The 18,199-nt window shown below is 43.4% G+C and overlaps 2 protein-coding genes across 2 annotated transcripts; one reads left to right on the top strand and one right to left on the bottom strand.

Annotated features, from left to right (window-relative positions):
• Positions 1 to 518: 518 nt before the first annotated feature.
• mrpl9 (mitochondrial ribosomal protein L9) lies at positions 519 to 8,673 on the top strand. Its single transcript, XM_046362039.1, has 7 exons — positions 519 to 841; positions 6,057 to 6,216; positions 6,320 to 6,444; positions 6,620 to 6,673; positions 6,901 to 7,002; positions 7,603 to 7,686; positions 8,372 to 8,673. The coding sequence occupies exons 1-7, from the start codon at positions 743 to 745 to the stop codon at positions 8,540 to 8,542; spliced, it is 795 nt and encodes a 264-aa protein (XP_046217995.1). The 5' UTR covers positions 519 to 742; the 3' UTR covers positions 8,543 to 8,673.
• Positions 8,674 to 8,881: 208 nt separating this feature from the next.
• Positions 8,882 to 17,265, bottom strand: LOC124043431 (proline-rich protein PRCC-like). Its single transcript, XM_046362037.1, has 7 exons — positions 16,328 to 17,265; positions 16,166 to 16,213; positions 13,160 to 13,639; positions 11,468 to 11,566; positions 11,061 to 11,207; positions 10,723 to 10,788; positions 8,882 to 10,406 (listed from the first exon to the last, which is right to left on the bottom strand). The coding sequence occupies exons 1-7, from the start codon at positions 16,652 to 16,654 to the stop codon at positions 10,320 to 10,322; spliced, it is 1,254 nt and encodes a 417-aa protein (XP_046217993.1). The 5' UTR covers positions 16,655 to 17,265; the 3' UTR covers positions 8,882 to 10,319.
• Positions 17,266 to 18,199: the final 934 nt, after the last annotated feature.

The following is an 18,199-nucleotide window of genomic DNA, read 5'->3' as shown; positions in this document are numbered from 1 at the left end:
CTCTTGTTTGCAACTGTTGGACAAATGATTACACACTAGATCAGCTAGATGCAGGCAGGAGTGTGAAAAGTGGTATTTAAATGTGTCAGTCTGTCACCTACTCAAATGTTTCTGTCGACCTGTGCGTCTATGTTGTAAACTAATTAATAGGCTAAATTGTAAAAACATCATGATAGGTATAGGGAACACTTGAGTCCTGTAGTAGCCTAAACCTATCTATGTTACATTTAGCTGGGTGAATGGAGTATGAATGAGTCATCCAATATGCTGGTAATAGAAATGGCCATGCAAAAAAACATGTAAAGAATGTACTCCCTCATCTTAATCATCACTGGTGAATTCTTAGCCTTTACCAAAACACATACACAACCTATATTTCTCTCTCTCACACAGGTATGTTTCTTTATGAAATTGCATAAAATAATTCCAACGTTTTCATTCAAATCATTCCTAATATAAATTACCCTTAAACATTTTGACGGAAGATACAAGTTATTGCAGGCTTCATTTAAGATTCCTATCTGGGGTCCTTTCCTTCGTAGTCGCTCATGTGACACACATCAACAGCGCCTAGTCAAGTCAAGTGTAACCAGCTAGCCGGTTAGCATGAATTTCAAGATCTTGTTTGAGTCATAACATCAAACTTTAGGTGCATTAACGCCACCTTGCTTTAGTACAGTTTGAAAATAACAGTTGTGCAGTGTTGAATACAAACGGGAATTTTACAGCTAATCTGACAACCATGTGGAGCACCAGCCGTCATGTCCTTCAGGATCTAGTCCGGGAGTTTACGAAAAAGACACATTCCTCGGTTCAGAGTTTTTCACAAACATCATGCAAGGTAAAGTTAGTTTTGCTTTTGAGTGAATGATACCATTTTTCTGTTTTTTAAACGTAGGCAGGAATAATATATAAGTTTGCAAGCTAAATGGGTGCTGCTAGCTATAGCCAACACAGGAGGTTGGTGGCACCTCAATTGGGGAGGATGGGCACTTGGTAATGGGTGGAGCAGAATGTGTGGAAAGGTGTCAAACACATGAGCTGTGTAAGAATACCAATAATGTATACTACATAATGAGCATATACTACTAGTTAATTTTAGTATACTGTAAATTAATGTTATCCTTTCAGTTGAGTGTACTAGCGCTTCGCATGTCTACCGGAAGTTGATGCTGTTTCCATGCATCTTGTTAGAATTAAAAAATGACTAGCTAGAGATCTGACGACTTCATTGAAAATGTCCATTAACACACGACTATACCACTTAGCTAAGCATGACGTGAATAAATCAAGACAGTAAACATTGGGTAGTGTAGATAGCATTTAGTTAATATACCAGCAAGTTTGATGTATTAGTAGCCAACTAATGTTAAGTAGCTAACTAACAATGGTACATACAAGCAACTGCAGTAGTGAGGCTAGCATAGCTAATGAATTGTCAGCCAACCTAATGTAATTATTTGAAAAGTAATTACTTTATTACATTGCTGAAAAAAATTACATCTTAATATTTGTGCTAATTACCTAAAGCAATGTATTTGTATTTTTGTCATTTACTTACTTCAAATCTGAAAATGAAGCCACACCCATTTTTATGAAGAATTGCATTATGAGCCCTAAATGCACAGAAATAGTGTCCACTGCTTGTATACTTTGTATTTTAGTTAATGTAGTACGACATCTGGGAACTTTTGGCATGCAGTACTATGTCCAATAAGCATACTCCACTTTTGTCACAAATAGTATGGTCTTACTTCCGGTCTTCTGGTCAGGCTCCGTAGACGGGCACATCGCGCACCGCTCCCGAGCATACTACTCGACAATGTCCAGTCTATTGACAATAAGGTAGACGAAATCCGAGCAAAGGTTGCCTTCCAGAGAGACATCAGAGACTGTAATGTTCTTTGTTTCATGGAAACATGGCTCACTCGAGACACGCTACCGGAGTCGATACAGCCACTTGGTTTCTTCACGCATCGCGCCGACAGAAACAAGCATCTCTCTGGTAAGAAGAAGGTGCGTGGGTGTATGCCTTACGATTAACGAGACGTGGTGTGATCATAACAACATACAGGAACTCAAGTCCTTTTGTTCACCTGACTTAGAATTTCTCACATATCAAAGGCCGACCACATTCTCTACCAAGAGAATTCTCTTCGATCATAATCACAGTCGTGTATATTCCCCCCCCAAGCAGACACATCGACAGCCCTGAAAGAACTTCATTTGACTCTATGTGAACTGGAAACCACACATCCTGAGGCTGCATTTAATGTAGCTGGGGCTTTTAACAAAGCTAATCTGAAAACAAGGCTCCCAAAATTCTATCAGCATATCGATTGCGCTACCCGGGCTGGCACAACCCTCAATCATTGTTATTCTAACTTCCGTGATGCATATAAGGCCCTCCCCCGCTCTCCTTTCGGAAAAACTGACCACGACTCCATTTTGTTGCTCCCAGCCTATAGACAGAAACTTAAACAGGAAGCACCTGCGCTCAGGTCTGTTCAATGCTGGTCCGACCAATCGGATTCCACACTTCAAGATTGCTTCAATCACTGGACTGGGATATGTTCCGCATAGCGTTGAACAACAACATTGATGAATACGCTGATTCAGTGAGAGAGTTTATTAACAAGTGCATCAGTGATGTTGTACCCACAGTGTCTATTAAAATATTCCCCAACCAGAAACCGTGGATTGATGGCAGCATTCGCACAAAACTGAAAGCGCGAACCTCTGCTTTTAATCAGAGCAAGGTGACCGGAAACATGACCGAATATAAACATCGTAGCCATTCACTCCGCAAGGCAATCAAACAAGCTAAGCATCAGTATAGAGACAAAGTAGTCGCAATTCAACGGCTCAGACACGAGAGGAATGTGGCAGTCTACAGTCAATCTCGGACTACAAAAGAAAAACCAGCCCCGTCGCGGACCACGATGTCTTGCTCCCAGACAGACTAAACAACTTCTTTGCTCGCTTTGAGGACAATACAGTGCCACTAACACGGCCCGCTACCAAAACCTGCGGGCTCTCCTTCACTGTAGCCAACGTGAATGTGAGTAAAACATTTAAACGTGTTAACCCTCGCAAGGCTGCAGGCCCAGACGGCATCCCCAGCCGCATCCTTAGAGCATGCACAGACCAGCTGGCTGATGTGTTTCCGGACATATTCAATCAATCCTTATCCCAGTCTGCTGTTTCCACATGCTTCAAGGGGCACCGTTGTTCCTGTTCCCAAGAAAGCTAAGGTAACTGAGGTAAATGACTACCGCCCGTAGCACTCCCGTCATCATGAAGTGCTTTGAGACCAGTCAAGGACCATATCACCTCCACCCTACCTGACACCCTAGACCCACTCCGATTTGCTTACCACCCCAATAGGTCCACAGACGACAATCACACTGTCCTAACCCATCTGGACAAGAGGAATACCTATGTAAGAATGCTGTTCATCGACTACAGCTCAGCATTTAACGCCATAGTACCCTCCAAACTCGTCATTAAGCTCAAGACCCTGGGTCTCGACCCCACCCTGTGCAACTGGGTCCTGGACTTCCTGACGGGCCTCCCCCAGGTGGTGAGGGTAGGTAAAATCTCCATTCCACTGATCCTCAACACTGGGGCCCCACACGGGTGTGTTCTCAGCCCTCCTGTAGTCCCTGTTCACCCACGACTGTGTGGCCATGCACGCCTCCAACTCAATCATCAAGTTAGCAGACAAGCCTCCTGGGTGGCGCAGTGGTTAAGGGCGCTGTACTGCAGTGCCAGCTGTGCCACCAGAGGGTTCACGCCCAGGCTCTGTCGTAACCGGCCGCGACCGGAAGGTCCGTAGGGCGACGCACAATTGGCCTAGCGTCGTCCGGGTTAGGGAGGGCTTGGCCGGTAGGGATATCCTTGTCTTATCGCGCACCAACAACTCCTGTGGCGGGCCGGGCGCAGGTGCACAGTGTTTTCTCCGACACATTGGTGCGGCTGGCTTCCGGGTTGGATGCGCGCTGTGTTAAGAAGCAGTGCGCCTTGGTTGGGTTGTGTATCGGAGGATGCATGGCTTTCAACCTTCGTCTCTACCGAGCCGTACGCGAGTTGAGACAAGATAGAGACAAGATACAAGCTACTAAAAACAATTGGATACCACGAAATTGGGTAGAAAAAGGGGTAAACAATTAGTACATTTTAAGTTCCGCGGCATACACATCACGGACAAACTGAAATGGTCCACCACACAGACAGCGTGGTGAGAAGGCACAGCAGCGCCTCTTCAACCTCAGGAGGATGAAGAAATTTGGCTTGTCATCAAAAACACTCACAAACTTTTACAGATGCACAATCGAGAGCATCCAGTCGGGCTGTATCACCGCCAAGTACGGCAACTGCTCCGCCCATAACCGTAAGGCTCTCCAGGGGGTGGTGAGGTCTGCACAAAGCATCACTGGGGGCAAACTACCTGCCCTCAGGACGCCTACACCTCCTGATGTCACAGGAAGGCAAAAAAGATCATCAAGGACAACAACCACCTGAGCCACTGCCTGTTCACCCCGCTATCATCCAGAAAGTGAGGTTAGTACAGGTGCATCAAAGCGGGGACCGAGAGACTAAAAAACAGCTTCTATCTCAAGGTTATCAGACTGTTTAACAGCCATCGCTAACATTGAGTGGCTGCTGCCAACATACTGATACAACTCTAGCCACCTTTAATAATGGAAAAATGTGATGTAATAAATGTATCACTAGCCACTTTAAACAATGACACTTTATATAATGTTTACATACCCAACATTACTCATCTCATATGTATATACTGTACTCTATACCATCTACTGCATCTTGCCATTCATATATTTATGTACATATTCTTATTCATTCCTTTACACTTGTGTGTGTATTATAAGGTAGTTGTTGTGAAATTGATAGGTTAGATTACTTGTTAGATATTACTGCATGGTCGGAGCACAAGCATTTTGCTACACTCACATTAACATCTGCCAACCATGTGTATGTGACAAATAAATTAACATTTTATTTTGATATGTTAGTATGAGTATTCAAACACTGCTAGTGTTTCCATGTGTTTTGTGGAATTCCATTGGCTCCGTTCAAGACATTATGAGCAGTCTTCCCCTCAGCAGCCTCCCGTGAATTAGACAGAGATATTAGAGAAAGGAGTCTGGAATCCCATTGGACAATGAACAACCTCGTCTCAGAGCATTTCGTATTATTCTGTACATAAATCTGAGACTCTCTCCATTTAGTACGGTATGTATTAATTTGTGGCTGTCCATTACCCATTTCGTATGATATGGGAATTAAAATTTGGATTATATGTTACAAATTTGCAAAATGTACAATGGGTTACGAATGTGCTCAATTTGATATGTTATGAATTCTAGCGAGGTAGCTAACATATGCTAAGGTAGGGTTTAAGTTTAGGAGTTAGGTTAGTGGAAGAGTTAGTTAAAAAGGTTAAGATTAGGAAGGGTTAGCCAACATGCTGAGTAATTGCAAAGTAACTAAAATGTTGTAAGTAGTTGAAAAGATGCTAAAGTTGAACATGAGATTTGAACTCGCAACCCCCACCTATCTACCCGACCAACCACCCTCCATTTGTTTTTTAAAAGTAAGCATCTGTCTGTAACCATACAAAATGTAACATACTGAATTAATTATCCCGGCTTTACATACAGAATGGTATGAAATGCTCTGAGACCATGTTGCAACGAATGGTGGAACGTATAACACCCTGCCAAGCAGACTTTTGATCAATCGTGTTCACGTTGTCATGCTGCGTTGTGTGGTTGCTAAGCTGTTTGTCCATTGATCATATTTTAAAGTCAGGGTTTGAGTCGAGAAAGATGCCTATTTTCCTAAAGTACACAATGTCATGATTCCTAAACAAGAGTTTGTATTGGACAAATTCAGGTATGTCCCTCCCCGTTTTAGTTACATTTTTTGTTTGTTTCCATTTGGTTCTTAAACAGTAAACGGTTTCTATAATGAATATACCCCTGGGGAACAAAGCTCTCCTACTATACCCCATTTTCTCTCTTGCACAGAATACAGTTGTGGTCGAGCGTTGGTGGCAGGTCCCATTGTCCAAAGAGGGCCGCCCACCAAGACTGTACCCTCGGCGACATCGGGTCTACAAAGTGGTAGAGGACACAAAGCATGCTCCTAAGGAGAAGATGGAACTCATCCTCTCACAGACTGTGGCTAGTACGTATGCCTGTTTGTTCTTCCAATATCCGGACAAGGATATTACTTAGCATGAAGAATTGGGCATGCATGCATTCTAATGTATTTGTGGCTTTATTATCAGAGCTTGGTGGGCGAGGTGACACTGTGTTTGTGAAAAAGTCTGTTGGACGCAATAACCTCTTGGCCCAAGGCCTGGCAGTCTACCCATCACCAGAAAACAAAGCGATGTTTGCAGAGGAGCTGAGGGTGAGTGTTTTCTTCTGAGTCTTTAGATGCATTGAGGGTATGGTTTGTAGAAAAAGGTTCATGGGTGCGAGTCTGCCATTTTTATTGTAGGGTTGATGAAACATAGCTGGATCCTATGTTATATGCAGTCCTTATATTGCACCTCATAAAACAGACGTATCATTTCCCTCTACAGCTTTTACATGAAGGGAGGCCCGAGGAGAGAATCCAAACCCGCACAGGACAGCTGGTGAGCAGGGCATTCCTTTTTCCTTTAGTTCATCTCATTTCTAAGACTAACCCCTGCTTAAGTTGGTGTACTGTGGCTGTGTTGCTCATCACCAACCGTTTGTCTGAAACAACTAGAATAATATTTAATAGATCCTATTTGTACTTCTGTATTTGCAAATTAACATCGCTCCTACTACCCATTAGTCTGTCAGTTGTCTACAACCGAGCTGTGTGTCTTATTTGCAGACGGTGGAGATCCTGAAGCATATGGAGTTGAAGGTTGAGAAAAGAACCTCCATTGAGTATGACATCACCAAAGAGATAGTCTGCAGACAGATTCTCCAGAAGGTAAGACCGGGCTTGTAGATTATTCAGTAAAATGAAAAATGGAGGACATTCATCCTTCCTTGAAGCAGTCACAGATCTGCAAGGGTTGGGTAATCACCATTTTCATCAAACAGACAGTAATAGAGCAATTTCACGGTTGAAAATGTTCAACAAACCATACAACTCTATGCACAAGGACTACTTTTAACGATTTTCACTGAACATTTTACAAAAACACATTTACTTGAAGAACAGGGCAGATGCAAAGTTGGGTAGCAGAATGATGGCACAAACCGTCATTCTGTTACCAACCTTTGCAACTGCAAATGTGTTTTTGTAAAATTGTTAAAAGTAGTTCTTGTGCGTAGTTGTATGTTTCAACTTTTCAATGATTGGTTTTTGTTGACATATTAAAGTGAAAAAAATTGGGAGTCTCAGCAACACTGTTACTGTGGAATTGTCCACATTCACTCATGTCTAATCATCCTCTACTGATTAAGTGGTGTCGGTTTGGTAGCATTTTCTACCATGTTCTGTAACAAAGGTTGCCAATGATGACTGAGAAGCAGTCATTGCTTTCACTTCAATCTTTTGATTTAGTCTTATCTTTTTCCTATTCAGCGGGGCATATTTGTGCCACCTCATGCACTGAGACTACCAGAAGAGTCAATCAAAGACCTGGGAGATTACTGGTGTGAGGTCACAGTAAGGGCACAACTTCATATTTAACTGTGTTGACATTTTATTTGGTCTGGTCTAAATGTGTGGAACTGTGGGTTTTATTGGTAATTTTCTCCAATGAAAGCATTGGCTTTTTACTACCAAAATAACTTCTCTTTCATTACTAATGAAGAGAGCAGCAGCTCAAATGGCTCTGGTCTGGTATCAGACCAGAAACTGGAGACTGAGGAGCCAAAATGGTTGAGATGATTTAAGGCATTTCATTAACACTAGAACCACCACTGACTTTTGTGAATAAAGTATATTTAACACACTGACGTTGTTAGAATTTAGATATGTTTGTTCTAAGCTGTTTTAGGACATGTCATTCCCCTCCCGCCCTTCCTTTACCCGACAGTTGGCTGCCCATCTAGCAATGTCCCATCAAAACTACACCTATATCAAAACTATTTTCACACATATTAGATTTAGCTCTTTTTATTTTGTATTATTTGGGGAAACTAATTTGCTGCAATTAGTTTTTGCCATGGCGCAGAGAAATTTGCAGTTTTACATCTACACATTTTTCTTTTTATAGCTAATTTCCTACAATTTAACACATTTTGTCATGGCTTATGATGTTCATATGATATCTGGGGGGTTAAGGTTAGTGTCCTGTGTGGTAATCTGGCCCTGTGGTTCCAGTGTTCATATGCCTTTGTCTCCCCAGGTTAATGGGATAGATACTGTGCGCATCCCCATGTCGGTGGTGCCCTTTGAAGACCCTACAGCGACTGGGCGCAAACTGTTGAAAAGGCAAAAGCAGAATGTCGCAGCTGCAGTAGAAGAGGCCCCTATTCCAGAAGCGACTCAGGAAAAAGACAAAGAACCCCACGATTGAGGACTAAACTTTAAGTACTCCAAAGCTACTTTGTCATTACTAGATGCTGCCGGGGCGGTTTACTGTTTGACTCCTGACAATAAATGATTAAAGCATCTTTGGATCTGTTTTGAAAGTGCAAGATTGAGTTATATTGTATTCTAGTCTCATTTTGTCATTTCATTATTTTCATATGCATACCATCACTTTCACATGAGTAGTTACAGTGCAACTGCCTGGGATGAAGCTGTTAACTCGGTCTGGTTTTCCAGGTGTCAGCACCATCGACTGATTTTTATTTCGGTTTGTCCTTAATGTTAAGAGCTGAGGTGTTGGACAATACGTATCAAATCTGGCAAGTCAGGAAATGAAATACATTTATTGTAACAGCACAAAACATGTAACAGTAGGGTAAAACAAAGGTATTTCCCCTGCCTCTTACAGATATACAGTATTGAAATGCCTCCTAATTAGCTTGGCAAAGCACAGACCTTTAAGATCTGAGTGCCTAAAATAGTTAGCCGTAACACCTTTAAATCTAGCAGTCTGTCTATAGCATTGTCCCCAATGGAGTGCTTTTGGCAGTGCCAGTCTTTGTCCCTGCCAATGCCAAGTTGTGAACATGGTTACATGATATCTGCTTTTACTTAATAGGAGTCAATATACAAAACACGAGCTAGCTCATCACGAAAGGTAGAACAGAGATGCTGGTTTTCAGCATTTTCTTTGGGGGGAGAGTTATCCAGGTGTAATGATTAGTAAACTGCCCTTCCAAGTTCCATTTCTCTTCACACCCGTGACGATCTGTGAGGATTGGGTAAGTGTAAGCAAGGAATGTACCGTAGCATATTTCTTATACATACAGTATCTGTCTTTCGATCCAGAATTGCTATCATATAACGCTATAACACCAGCAGAATGTGCAGAGAGCACCCTTCAGAAATATGGATTCCCAAATCCTCACTAAATGTTGAGGTCTGGCAAGAGAGACATTTAAAAACCTGGTTAGCTAGCCGGGATGGTAAAATACAAAACGGATCCAATTTCACATCCATGCTCCCTCTGAAGAGAAGGCAACATCCTACAAGATTCTCCACAGGCTGAGCAACAGGCAGTATTTATTCAAATTGCACAGTTCATTATAATACCAATAAGTCACTGTATATGATTGTATTTATTGGCAGACAGGAGTTTCTGGCTCCTTTCAAAGACTAACTCTTCCCCCAAAATACAGTAAAGAGATGCTTCAACCTGACCTGTTTGGAATACATCTCCACAACAGAAATTCCACCAAGGAGAAAAAGTGTTTCCTAACATTTAAAAAACTAGGGGAAGGTGGTGGTTGATTGACAATTTTAGAGCTGGTCACTGTCCCACCATTGGAAACATACAATATGGATTCCGCAAGGAAAACATTCCTCTTATGCTCAGACTGGAACGACCAATTATCAGTAATGTGTAATCTGGTGAAATACCACCACCAGCACATAAAATTGCATTTAAATACAATTTCCCAGGAAAGCATGTGTGCAGCAGTCTGATTAGTTTGATTTCCTATGCAGCCAACAAACAAATATCAAATAGACCACCAAAACTACTTTATATCAGCAATGTTAAGTATCAAATCCAGGGTGGCCCACAAACAGGGGGGACAAAAAGGAAAGTCAGTGTTAACATCTCCAAGGATGGGTCTATGAGGTGTGTAACCTCTGCCCCATGTTGAGAACATCTTCTGGACTGTACTACTCTAAATCTCCAGGGGGGGCTATGCATGCCACCAAGCCTTCTGTTACGGTTCTTAAAAGCCGTATTTGGCCTGTGTTTGCCGGCGAGTCAGCTTGTTGTCAGCCCAGTTGTTCTTCAGCTCTAGCTCTCGCTCCTTTGCCTATAGGTGATCAGAATTACAAGTTAACTCAAACTTTGACACATTTTGCTTGTACAAATCACATATCTGGTCAAATCCAGGTCTGTTGATATGAGGCCAATAACCATGCATGTTAAGTGTTTCCAAAATGATTGCCAGTGATAGGTGTGCCAAGTTGTGTTCAGTAGGCGCCAAACAGGGAAAAACATTTTATTTTATTCTCAACAGAAGGACAACTTGTCCAGTGGGAACACATTTTGTTTTTCTCCGGTTTGAGTCTACTGAAGACAGTAGGGTTCAAGACAGTACTGTAGCAATGTAAACAGTATTTACTCACCTGGTGGATGAGGTATGTGATCTGGTGCTTGCGTCGCTGTTGCCCTGTGGGTTGGTCTCCCTTTTTCTACAGACATAGGGAAGAGGTTAGGGAGTCAGCCCAAGCAAGGTTGAGATCAGATAACAAAATCCTCACTAAGCGACATGAAAAAAAGTCTTAACCTACCAACTCCTCAACTCTAAATCCACTGTCGCCTTACATTCCCCTACCACATAATCACTACTACAATCCAGGTTCCAATTCAGCTCCTAGCACCTAACCCTTTGATGTTAACAGATCTGAAAAGAATGGACAAGTGTAAGCAATATGGGGATGGTTCCAGTGCAAATCTTCCTCACCTTGCTGAAGGATTTGCGCTCTTGCTTCTCTTCCGTCATGCTCTTGGTCATCCACTGCTGATTGCCGCTCAGCTGGTCATCTCCCTTAATCTCCAGGAACTTCACCTCTTCCTTGCCCCTGTTCCTCTTCCCCTGCAGCCTCATGAACTGCAACCAGAAAATATATACTCTTCTATATCTTGAAGCAGCAACCTCTATTCAGTGTATGAACTATGCTGACAATTATGGATGCAATCAGGACAATATAAAACAAATCAAGAAGAGCAGGATATTAGTTTCGCGGTAGGTCAAATTCAGTGATATACAGGATGTCAGAAGGGAAAGGCTTCCTGATTGATCAGGGAAAAATCACGTTCCTGATCAATAACAAGCCAACAGACCAATGTCAAGTCAAGAAACATTCTTACCGCTTCATCATCAAACAGGGCGGAGGAACTAGGTTGCTCTGGCTCGGGCAACGCTGGGTCAGACTCTGGATCCTGGTAGTAAGCCTCGTTGTAGTAACCCTATCCAACAGGATGTTTTTTGTTAGCCTGTATCAATGCAACATGACACAAGAGCATTACGCCACCCTGAGTCATCTCAACGGATGAGAACAAGAGATTTTACAGCAAACTGCTGTGTGCCAAACTCACAGGGGTCAATAAGGATCAATTCTGGGCATAGTACATCTGATGTTTGAAACTGAATATCAGCTTGGTACGACTGATATCCATAATTTGCTCTCACCTAAAATAAGTTGTAGTTGGACATTTGAGTTGGTAATGCACAGTAGGTCTATTGTATTTGGTCTATTGTGGAAGTTGAGTATTATTGGAGTTTATTTTGATGTATTGGCAACATAGTTTTACACAATGCATTGCTAAGCTTATATATGTCCATCTAGCTAGCTAGAGGGATAAAGAGCTACACACTATATATACACAAAATTATATGGACATCCCTTAAATTACTGGATTCAGCCATTTCAGCCACACCCGTTGATGACTGGTGTATAAAATTGAGCACAGCGCCATGCAATCTCCGTAGACAAACATTGGCAATAGAACGGCCTTACAGAAGAGCTTCATGACTTTCAACGTGGCACCGTCATTGGATGCCACCTTTCCAACAAGTCAGTTCGTCAAATTTCTGCCCTGCTAGAGCTGCCCGGGTCAATTGTAAGTGCTGTTACAAAGGCTTAGTCATGAAGTGGTAGGCCACACAAGCTCACAGAACGGGACCGCCGAGTGCCCAAGCATGTAAAGTAGTTTGTCCTCAGTTGCAGCACTCACTACAGAGTTCATAACTGCCTCTGGAACCAACGTCAGCACAAAAACTGTTTGTTGAGAGCTTCATGGTTTCCATGGCCGAGCAGCTGCACACAATCTTAAAATCACCATCCGCAATGCCAAGTGTCGGCTGGAGTGGAGTAAAGCTCGCCGCCAGTGGAAACGCATTCTCTGGAGTAATGAATCACGCTTCATCATCTGGCAGTCCGACGGACTAATCTGGGTTTGGCAGATGCCAGGAGAACGCGACATGCCGAATGCATAGTGAAAACGGTAAAGTTTGGTGGAGGAAGAATAATGGTCCGGGGCTGTTTTTCATGGGTCGGGCAAGGCCCCTTAGTTCCAGTGAAGGGAAGTCTTAACGCTACAGCATATAATGACAGTTGAGACGATTCTTACCTTCCAACGTTGTGGCAACAGTTTAGGGAAGGCCCTTTCCTGTTTAAGCATGGCAATGCCCCGTGCACAAAGCAACGTCCATACAGAAATTGTTTGTCGAGAACGGTGTGGAAGAACTTGGACTGGTCTGCACAGAGCCCTGACCTCAACCCCAAACACCTTTGGTATGAATTGATAAACCCAACTGCGAGCCAGGCCTAATCGCACAACATCAGCGCTCAACCTCACTAATGCTCTTGTGAATGTAAGCAAATACCTGCAGCAATGTTCCATCATCTAGTGGAAAGCCTTCCCAGAAGAGTGGAGGCTGCTATTAAAGTAAAGGGGGACCAACTCCATATTAATGCTCATTTTGGAATGAGATGTTCCACAAGCATGTGTCCACTTTTGGTTATGTAGTGTATCCATTGACCCAAATTTTCTCCGTACCTGAGGCTCTGCCGAGGGCTGCTGGTACACCCCTAGCTGTTGACCTCCCCAAGCTCCCTCTTGGTTTGCGCTAAAGTCCAGAGGGGCATCTGACTGGAATGTACCACGCTGCATGCCTGGAGGAGCAGGTAGCAGGCCTGAGGTGGGGACAGGCTCCGGGTTCAAGCTGGGGACCACAGCGGGGAGAGGCTTGGCGCTGTCTTCCAGGGAGAAGTAGTTCTCGGGGGCAAGTTCTTCGTCACTTTCCTCAGCAGCTATTTGCCTCGCTAGCTGCAGGGCAGCCGATTTAGCTGCTGCTTTGATGGCGGAGGGGGATGCACTGGAGCTGAGGTGGCCCTGGGAGGCCCCTAAGGAGGGCTTTGTGGGTTTCCTTGGCTCAGGCCGCTTGGTGAGGGTGTGCGGCACTAGGGCCCTCTGCATCTCCTTCACAACCATGTTTTTTGGCTGAGGCAGGAGGGAGGAAAGGCCAGTGCCAGGACCCTGAGATAGAGATGGAAAGAGAGAAAGAAAAAAGGTCCTAAATAATCAAAGTTTGTTGGTCACATACACAGATTTACAGATGTTATCACGGGTACAGCGAAATGCTTATGTTCCTAGATCTAACAGTGCATTAATAACTAGAAGAACAAACAATACACACAATCCTGACATTTTTTAAATAAGTTATTTAGGATGAATCATGACTAAAATACTGTGTATTCATATGTGGGTGAAACCGTATAACATTAAAGTTACCAGTGTTCATGACTATATACATCGGGTAGCAGTCTAGGGTGCAGGGTAGAGTACCAAGTGGTAGCCGGCTAGAAAAGTTAATAAGGTTCAGAGCAGGGTACTGGGCGGAGGCCGGCTAGTGACGACTTAGATGAGGGCTTAGAACATGATAGGTATGGTTGGCAAGGCCTACATCCACATTTCCAGGCTGTATCACGCTTAACACCCCGGGCCATCCTACAATCTAAGCTTGATGCCCCCAAATCCGTAAACACGGGCACCCTCATAGATATCATCCTAACCAGTCTGCCCTCCAAATACAACTCTGCTGTCTTCAACCAGGATCTCAGCGGTCACTGCCTCATTGCCTGTGTCCGTAATGGGTCTGCGGTCAAACGACCACCCCTCATCACTGTCAAACGCTCCCTAAAACACTTCAGCGAGCAGGCCTTTCTCGTTGACCTGGCCCGGGTATCCTGGAAGGATATTGATCTCATTCCATCAGTAGAGGATGCCTAGTTATTCTTTAAAAAGTGCTTTCCTCACCATCTTAAATAAGTATGCCCCATTAAAAAAAAATTGAACCAGGATCAGATATAGCCCTTGGTTCACTCCAGACCTGACTGCCCTTGACCAGCACAAGAACATCTGGTGGCGTACTGCATTAGCATCGAATAGCCCCCGCGATATTCAACTTTTCAGGGAAGTTAGGAACCAATACACACAGGGAGTTAGGAAAGCAAAGCCTAGCTTTTTCAAACAGATATTTGCATCCTGTAGCACAAACTCCAAAAAGTTCTGGGACACTAAAGTCCATGGAGAATAAGAGCACCTCCTCCCACCTGCCCACTGCACTGAGGCTAGGAAAGACTGTCACCACCGATAAATCCGCAATAATTGAGAATTTCAACAAGCATTTTTCTATGGCTGGCCATGCTTTCCACCTGGCTACCCCTACCCCAGTCCACAGCCCTGCACCCCCCCACAGCAACTTGCCCAAGCCTCCCCCCATTTCTCCTTCACCCAAGTAGCTGATGTATCTTCAACAGATAGCTGCCCACACCTGCCTGCCCGTCCAGCATCACTACTCTGGATGATTCTGAATATGTGGACAACTACAAATACCTGTCTGGTTAGACTGTAAACATTCCTTCCAGACTAACATTAAGAATCTTCAATCCAAAATTAAATCTAGAATTGCCTTCCTATTTCGCAACAAAGCATCCTTCACTCATGCTGCTAAACATACCCTCGTAAAACTGACTATCCTACCGATCCTCGACTTAGACGATGGAATTTACAAAATAGCCTGCAACACTCTACTCAGCAAATTGGATGCAGTCTATCACAGTGCCATCCATTTTGTCACCAAATCCCCATATACTCCCCACCACTGCAACCTGTATGCTCTCGTTGGCTGGCCCTCGCTTCATATTCGTTGCCAAACCCACTGGCTCCAGGTCATCTATTCGTCTTTGCTAGGTAAAGCCCCGCCTTATGTCAGCTCACTGGTCACCATAGCAGCACCCACCCGTAGCACGAGCTCCGGCAGGTATATTTCACTATGCACCCTCAAAGCCAATTCCTCCTTTGGCCACTTTTCCTTCCAGTTCTCTGCTGCCAATGACTGGAACAAACTAGAAAATCACAGAAGCTGGAGACTCATCTCTCTCACTAGCTTTAAGCACCAGCTGTTAGAACAGCTCACAGATTACTGCGCCTGTACATAGCCCATCTGTAAATAGCCCATCCAACTACCTCATCCTCATACTGTTATTTATTTTGCTCCTTTGCACCCCAGTATCTCTACTTGCACTCATCTTCTGCACATATATCACTTCAGCGTTTAATTGCTATATTGTAATTATTTCATCACTATGGCCCATTTATTGCCTTACCTCCCTTATCTTACCTCATTTGCACACACTGTATATAGACTTTCCCCCCCTTATTGTATTATTGAATATGTTTGTTTATTCCATGTGTAACTCTGTGTTGTCGTTTGTGTCGCACTGCTTTGCATTATCTTGGCCAGGTTGCAGTTGTTAATGAGAACTTGTTCTCAACTAGCCTACCTGGTTAAATAAAGGTGAAATATATATATATAGTTTTTTAATCACCTCCGGCTGTGATTGGGAGTCCCATAGGGCAGCGCACAATTGGCCCAGCGTCACCCGGGTTTGGCCATCATTGTAAATAATTAGTTCTCAACTGATTTGCCTAGTTGAATAAAGGTTAAATATACTGAGAATTTGTCACTGAAAATGATCTAAAATGCAAATCATGTTTTACCTGGGGCAGGGATTTCTTTCTCCTTGGTTCATCTTCATCAGAGTCAGACTGTTGACAAGACATAGGATCATTTTGAAATCAACACTTCTAATCCATTTCAAAACAAGCACATTAAATGTTTAAAATCTAGCATGGTTATGAGCCTGCGGCCCTGTTACTTACATCCCCTCTCTTTATCTCAGGTATAGGGATTTTGACAGGCTCTGTTCGCTTCTTCGGTTTAGGTAAGTCGAAAGGCAACCCTCCCTTGGACGGCTGAGAACGGGTAACTGAGTCCTCGTCGCAATCGTTTGACACAGTGTTCCGTGAAGATAAGTGTGTTGTCCCTTTGCTTGGTCGCACGTTTCCTAGTGCCTCTGAGGCAGATCTTTTAGGGTCAGGGAGGCGTGCGAAAAGCCCCCCACGTTTGCTACCCGGGACGATGGAACTAACGTTAGACGTTTCGTCTGAATCACTGTCATCACTGCTAGCATACGCTACCAAAGACATTGTTGATGTTTCTGGAGCAGCTTTGGCATAAGTAGCGGGTAAATACTGATATGGCCTAACTAGCTAGCTGCACCCACCGACCCACACCTGCCAAGTTTACGATAGCTAACGTTCGCTAGCTAAAATTGTTTGGCCGTACACGTATACGAGGCTTACTTCATGAGAACAACCAATAAATTGTGGACAACAATTTACATTTATGACAAACTTTATAGCTAATTTTCAAATTGTAAACAATTGACTCGCTAGAGGCTAAATCCTGCGGCTCAAGTCGAGCCTCTGCAGAGTAAGTTAATAATGTTCCAAACAGGCCGATTACTGACTTGACTCGAAGCAAACAAGGCCTCGGCAGGTGCTTAACATACCTTTAATGTGAATGTTAAGCCAGTTCTAGTTTAACGTTACACGGAATATTATGCAGTCAATACCCATGGTTTCTTTCCTCCACCAAAATAGCTCGTTCCATCCAATAACAGCAATCACTAGCTTATCCTTTTTGGGGTCTCTAATACCATGGATGGATGCGTGCAAAACAGAAGTGTTCAAGCTGCTACTAATTGCGCAGCTTCGACGCAAATCCACCTTCTTCGTTTTGTTTTCCGGCAGACTAGATGCTTCCTTGTTGGGTGGTGCTGCCTTTCATAGTTTGGAAAAGGGATTGCACATTTTTTTTATGGAAATGGAGGAAAAAAGGACATTTCATCTAATTAAGCAATAATGCCAAAATATCAAAACAAACTCTGAACCAATTACATTAATTTGGGGACAAGTCGAAAGCATTAAACATGTATGGCAATTTAGCTAGCTAGCTTGCACTTGCTAGCTAATTTGTCCTGTTTAGCTAGCTTTCGGTTGCTAGCTAAATTGTCCAGGGATATAAACATTGAGTTGTTATTTTACCTGAAATGCACAAGGTCCTCTACTCTGACAATTAATCCATATATAAAATGGTCAACTGAATTGTTTCTAGTCATCTCTCCTCCTTCCAGGCTTTTTCTTCTCTGGACTTTATATTGCGATTGGCAACTTTCATAAATTAGATGTATTACCGCCACCGATCTCGATCGTCTTTCAGTCACCCACGTGGGTATAACCAATGAGGAGATGGCACGTGGGTACCTGCTTCTATAAATGAATGAGGACATGGGAGAGGCAGGGCTTGCAGCGCGATCTGCATCACAAATAGAACTATCTTCTATTTTAGCCTTTGGCAATGCAGACGCTCATTGGCGCGTGCGAGCAGTGTGGGTGCAATAATTGAATAATATAGATTTCTACATTTATTTTGCGACGCGAGCGGTGTCGTCAGCCTGTTAGACATCGTATATTGGCCATATATCACAAACCCCAGAGGTTCCTTATTGCTATTATAAACTGGTTAACAACGTAATTAGAGCAGTAAAAATAAATGCTTTGTCATATGCTTTATATACAGTCTGAAATACCACGGCTGTCAGCCAATCAGCATTCAGGTCTCGAACAACTCAGTTTATGATCCTATTTAATTACGTTGGTAACCATTTTGCTGCCATGCTCCCTTCTTCT

This window comes from Oncorhynchus gorbuscha, linkage group LG09, assembly GCF_021184085.1.
Source record: "Oncorhynchus gorbuscha isolate QuinsamMale2020 ecotype Even-year linkage group LG09, OgorEven_v1.0, whole genome shotgun sequence".
In the NCBI taxonomy this organism is placed as follows: domain Eukaryota; kingdom Metazoa; phylum Chordata; class Actinopteri; order Salmoniformes; family Salmonidae; genus Oncorhynchus; species Oncorhynchus gorbuscha.
Note: the sequence above shows the minus strand (reverse complement) of the source record. Positions and strands in the feature narration are given on the sequence as shown.